This window comes from Triticum dicoccoides, unplaced genomic scaffold, assembly GCF_002162155.2.
Source record: "Triticum dicoccoides isolate Atlit2015 ecotype Zavitan unplaced genomic scaffold, WEW_v2.0 scaffold38687, whole genome shotgun sequence".
Taxonomy (NCBI): domain Eukaryota; kingdom Viridiplantae; phylum Streptophyta; class Magnoliopsida; order Poales; family Poaceae; genus Triticum; species Triticum dicoccoides.
Genome location: NW_021268336.1, coordinates 1 through 6078, shown reverse-complemented (window position 1 = coordinate 6078; position 6078 = coordinate 1). Strand labels below are relative to the sequence as shown.

Here is a 6078-nt window from a genome sequence, read left to right as displayed (position 1 = left end):
TTTCCTGGCGCGTTGTTCGTTAGCGTCCTAGAGCGGCTCTAGAGATACCAACCGGGCTAGGAGAGCGCCTCACTATGATCACGTCGGCACCGGCGCCCCGGGAGCTTCCGCCGGATACATAATCGCCTTGACCGAAGCTCACTTGCTCAAGTTGCGGAACCCTCCCGGAGGCTATGTATCAATCATAACCGGGGTTACGATCGCATGGATTCAACCCAAACCTTACTATGTCGAAATGGTGTGCGTTGTTCATAGTTGTATGGTGTATCTCCAAGAAATGAAAAAACAAATAAAAAAGTTGTATGGTGTCTCTCCAAGAAAGGAAAAAACAAAATAGGAAAGTCGTAGACCTAATAAAGGAATCACACGCCAAAAATTTCAGCAGGAAAAATGGGTGGGAAAATTTGGGGCGGGGACAAACTATGGCCATGGAGCTCGTATGCTCAAGCGGCGGAGTCCTCCTCGAGGCCAACTTTGAGCTGGGGTTATGGTTGTGTGCATCGAACCAAAGCTTGTCAAAATAGCGTGCATCTTACGTCATTGTATGGTTTCTCTCCGACAAGGTGAAGGGAAAAATATAGAAGAGAGAGCCCTCGATCCTCCGCTCTCATAGGGCTCTCCGATGGACCAGCAATCACCCCGGTCGGGCCGGAGCATCCCGCATGCTCAAGTTGTGCAGTTCCCAGCAAGGCTATCTTCCGACCGGCGTCATGATTGCGTGCATACAACAGGAACATGTGGGTGTGTCAAAAGCGGGCACGTTGTTCATCATTGCTTGGTGTTGCTCCAACAAAACAAGAACAAACACACACATACACACAGACAGAGAGAGGGAGGGAGAGAGAGACCGAGGGAGGGAGGTTGGAGTGAGAGGGACGGATAAAAAATAGTAAAGTAATGGAAGTCGCTTTGGGGCGGGAAACAAAATTTTCGGCGAGAAAGTCCCGGCTGGTAGGGAATGTGGTTGGGAGGCAAAATTGGGCGGGGGACTCTCTAGTGGCACTTCTCGTTGACCGGCCATACATGGAAGGGGGTGACACCCCCTCAAAGAAAAGCTGTTTTTGCGTGCTTTCCTGTAGTTTTACCGTAAATTTTGACAAGTCTGGAATGCCCATCAAAATTTGTTCGTGCCTACACCGTTTTTAGGGGGTGTTTGGTTAAGAAGTCCTAGGACTTTTTCTAGTCCCAGGGACTAATCAAAAAAGACTCTCTAGTAGAGTCTTTTTCTAGTCCCTGTAGAAAAAGTCCCTCCCGTTTGGTTCCTAGGGACTTTTTAGGGACTTTTTCTAGTCTCTGGGACTAAAAAGTCCCTGAACCAAACACCCCCTTAGACCCTAGGCTCCATTATGAGGTACCAGTCGCCAGCCGATTTTTCGCGTTTTCTGGCGCGCAACGTTCATTGGCGTTCTAGAGCGGCCTCTAGAGATGCCAACCAGGCTACCACTAATTCCCCACGGATTCTTGTATGCTTCTGGGCAACCTCATAAGCCAGTTCCGTAATGATGTGCTCCATCTTACTTCCAACTACAAGTAGCATCTACCAAAACAAATGCATAATTCCATGTCAAGGTTGTGCCTTTCACCGGATCCATACCAAAAAGAAAATACGCCCTGAAAACATGCATAAACTAATAAAATTGTGTGTTTTCAATTTTTTTGTCATGGACAATATACTATGTTTACTTACAATGAATGGAACCACCGATATCCAATTGTAGACATACCATCCTACAATAACAGGCAACCATACAGTGAAGTTATGTTTTCCATAAAGCAATAAAAGGTTATTTAGTAAACTTAGCCAAAAATATATTAATACAATAATTCATGCTAAATATGTAAGTAGGGCACAACATAAAATAAATACCTTGAACATTCAACAATAGGAATATCATCAGCATAGTCCAAAGGTACCAGCTGCATCAAAAAACATGCCAGTTAATTAGTTACTTTGCATACCAATGGAAGAACATCATGCCATATATTGTGTGGTAGTAGCATTGACTATTTACCTAATACCAACAACCTTCTTGAAATCAACCTCCAATGCTCTAATCATGTAACTGTAAAAGTTGAATTTTAAGTCCCCCCTACAATGTTTCTGTGAAAAGGGGAGGAGAACATTCAAATCTCATCCACTAACAAGGCATGCTCAAAAGTTTGGAAGCAACTTCTATTTGATGACAACTATGTATGATTAATTACCATGATGAAACCAAGTCGCATTGTTGTATAGTCCTCCTCGCTGACAGATCCATAAAATTGCTTGAAGAAGGAACGCTAAAATCACATTTGATTGTCTTATACTTCAGTTATAGTCAACAACAATTGCAATATATATTTTCATTGACGCTTTAAGTTCAAGAGAAAAAAAATACCAGTCAACCAAATGTCTTCCATCTTTTTTGTCACCTTTAAAGTGGTCTTGAATAAATTTGAATTCTTGAACATGTTTGATCATTCGAGGGGCTGCAAGTTACGACAAACATTCATAAGGAAATAATATGACATAACCTTATAATGAGGAAAATCTGTGAAGGTATCACTCATCAAATTTGAAATGTGTATGTATCTTACCACTATCATCATTTCTTTGGATTTTGGTCTCCCAATTTCGCCACTTTCTCGTCTGGAAAACCAGCAACATTTTTTTTATTATAAGCATGATAGATTAAGGACTTATTAGTAGTACTACGAAACATCTATTTTGAGTTTTCTAATTGGTACCTGTGCAATTCCTAGGAGAACTGTAATAGCACTAAAAAGGAAATGAGTGACCGCCAACACGAAGATAAATATGTGTAACTGATGAATAGCTTCAGATGAAAGTATTGGAAATTTGCCCTACGTATACCAAGTAAACATATAGAATAAATCATTAGAGGAAGTTCCCCGCAAAAAAAAATCATTAGAGGAAGCGATGAAATATGGAAAGTGATTATCAAATACTACAAAATACCAAATATTTTGGTTCTCATAAAAAAATAACCAAATACTTTGAGTCGAGGAGAAGTCCACACTTAGGAAAGAAAACAGAAAACAGGAGTAGCAAAGACCAAATCAAGCACCTCCGCGGCCAATTAATTTTTCAAGTTAGTACCTTCTTGAGGCAGTATTCATCGGAGGCGCCTCCTCCAGCCAAGAGCCGCCTGGCCCCGCCCATGACACCGGTGAACACAGCATCGGCGAAGTGGTGGGTCTTGCGTGGCCAGTGCGGTGGCGGCTTGCAGGGAAGCATGTGGCGCATGGCGCTCCGGCGGACGCATACCTTCCCCAGGGGGGCCTGGAACATGTTGAGCAGCAACGATATGGACCCCAGTAGCATCAGCTCCTCCTTCACCTTCAGGAGGGCCTCGTACAGCGGCTTCTTTCGGCTCTCATGGTGGACGCACTCAAGCATGCATGTACATGCAGCAGTAGTTATCTGTACTAATACTGAAAAAACAGATTAGTGCTCTTGACAATTCACCCAGAACAAGTGGATGATATCCATCCAACTATCAGCTATTCAGAGAAAAGTAAAAGGTACAATATGGGAAGAAGCACGGAAAATGGCATGCTCTATCCTCGTACTGCTTTGGGCTGCAAGTTGCAACTCTCTTTGTTTCTTCCCATTAGTATGTACTTGAAAAGTGAGTGATGTTAATAAGATATTATGCTGATCCCATCTCAATTATTTTCTCAAATGATAAGTGTCACATGTGTGTCATGCAACACTCCGGCCTTGATGATTTTTACAACTAAAGTTGCCATCCGAAGAGAAAAAATAAACGAAAAAAAATTGAAACTTGTCATCCGAAAAGAAGTTGCCATTCTCGCGTTTTCATAAAAAATGTTCGAAGTTAACATGTGTTCATGCCACACTGTAACACTTATCAGGGTCCGTTTTCTTATGTAACTTTATAGTTACTACTGGACTATGGTACATAAAGTTTTCTTTTGCGAGAAAACTTCCAATCTATTTATCTTCAGTCATGACGGTTCAACGAACACCACAAATAATAGAAGTTACATTCAGATCTGTAGACCACCCAGCATCGACTACAACAACTGATGCGAGCCGAAGGCGTGCCGCCATCATCGCCCCTCGTTCACCGGAGCTGGACAAAACTTGTTGTAGTAGACAGTCAGAAAGCCGTCATGCCAAGGCTATATAGGACCAACAGAGCAGAACAACAACCGCCGCTGATAAAGAGTAGCGTAGATCGAAATAATTCAACCTGAGGACACATGAACGTAGACGTACTACGGCCAGATCCGAGCAAATTCACCAAGACAGATCCGCCATATACATACCTCCACACGCGCACCGACGATGTGAGACACACCACCAGGACAGGGGCTAGGCGGGGAGATCCTTATTCCATCTTCAGAAAGCCGCCGCCGTCTTATCTTCCTGAGCAGAACACAAACCCTAACAAAACTTGAAGTAACATCTAAAAACAGATCCTCCCGCCAGCAGGGTCGGGATCCACCATGCTGCCCTAGCCCTAAGGCCACCGGAGACAAGGCGGACCGGCGATGGCGTCGACGGAAGGCAGAGGAATCCTAAACTTTTGTTAGGGAAGGAGGCAGCTGCGTGCCACACAGTACATAAAGTTGACCACGAGGATCTATATTCCTGTTGAATGTAGTTCTTTTTGTCCAAAATATAAGTAATTGGGAAACTACCAAATTTATGTAATTTTGAGCATACGATTGCTCCTTGAATATTACTATTCAACACAACTTACTCCAAATGTATATTTTGCACATGGTATGGTCAAATCTTAGCCGAGTACAGTATATAGCACCAATATTAAGCACTCAGAATTTTTTGATGTCACACACGCGCGCGCGCGCGCACACACACACACACACAAGAATACATCCCGGTTTGTGGAATCGCAATTCCAAAAATTTATTCTAGCACACAACATGCATAATTATACTGGCACACTGCATTTGCACCAATCGATCGACTTGCTACTATTGATGGAGCATCGTGTTGGCTATCATCTTGTATATGTCCTTCCTCCTTCCTCGCTGTGAAGAAGGCGACGAGCTGCTCCCTCGCCGGCAGACACTCCTTGACGGTTTCATTCTCGGTATACTCCTTTCCCCAGCGGCACAGAGCAGGGAACTCGTTCTCGCCCATCAAGCTCACCGCAGTTACCTTCTCCAACGCGTAAATCCAGTGGGCCGGCCCGCAGGCGGCGACGTCGAGGTAGCCAATGGAGTCGCTGCCGAAGAACCTCTTCCCCTGAAGCTGGCCTTCCAGCAGCGCCAGGTTCTCCTTCATCTCCTTCATGAATCCCTTCTGCTCCTCGCCGGCGTCCAGCCACATGGCCAGCCAGAACGGCCTCACGCACTGCTTGCATGGGCATCAAGTGTATGTTGGGTAAGTGCATGCTCATGAAAAGATTTTTTTTAGAAAAGATGCTCATGAAAAGACGGTGGCTATAATTAATAAAGATGGGTGTGTGCATCGCTCAATGCAAAAGCCGGGGATTATCCTCTTTTTCGAAAAAAAAACAAAAAGATTGCAGCTAGCTAGCTTGTATGGGCAGTAGGAGGATATAGGAGATGATCACCTTCTGTTCCAGGAAGTGCGCCCAGAAACGGGCGGTGGCGCGGTCGTAGGGATCCGTGGGCAGGAGGGGCGGCCCCTCGAAGGCCTCATCGACGTACTCCATGATGAGGAGGGACTCACAGATGGCTCAGCCGCCGTGAACGAGCACGGGCACCTTCTGGTGGATGGGGTTGTGCTTCAGCAGCAGCTCACTCTTGCTCTGGAGATCTTCCAGGACCAGCTCGTAGGGCACCCCTTTTAGCCGCAGAGCGGCCTCGGCGCGGTGGACAAATGGGCTACCCAATGTGCCGATGAGCTTAACCGGTTCAGCCATCTTTGCTTTGCTTTTTCTTGCGGATTCTGGTTTATCTTTGCTTTGCTTTGCTTGCTTGCTGATATCTTGCCTACCTAAACAAACTAACACGCCGGTACTTATAGGGGTCTAACGGCGAGTTTTTCTTCATGTCCACTGTATTCAGAATTCAGACGGTGGGTGTTGCTGCTTCTTCCCCAAGAAAGATTGAATT

The 6078-nt window shown here is 44.9% G+C and overlaps 1 protein-coding gene and 1 pseudogene across 1 annotated transcript; both read right to left on the bottom strand.

Annotated features, from left to right (window-relative positions):
- Positions 1-1396: 1396 nt before the first annotated feature.
- On the bottom strand, positions 1397-3400 carry LOC119346090 (MLO-like protein 1). Its single transcript, XM_037615808.1, has 9 exons — positions 3101-3400; positions 2728-2844; positions 2578-2629; positions 2387-2469; positions 2206-2280; positions 2013-2101; positions 1868-1917; positions 1688-1728; positions 1397-1537 (listed from the first exon to the last, which is right to left on the bottom strand). The coding sequence occupies exons 1-9, from the start codon at positions 3398-3400 to the stop codon at positions 1397-1399; spliced, it is 948 nt and encodes a 315-aa protein (XP_037471705.1).
- A 1466-nt stretch (positions 3401-4866) lies between these two features.
- LOC119346091 lies at positions 4867-5919 on the bottom strand (annotated as a pseudogene).
- Between the last annotated feature and the right edge of the window lie 159 nt (positions 5920-6078).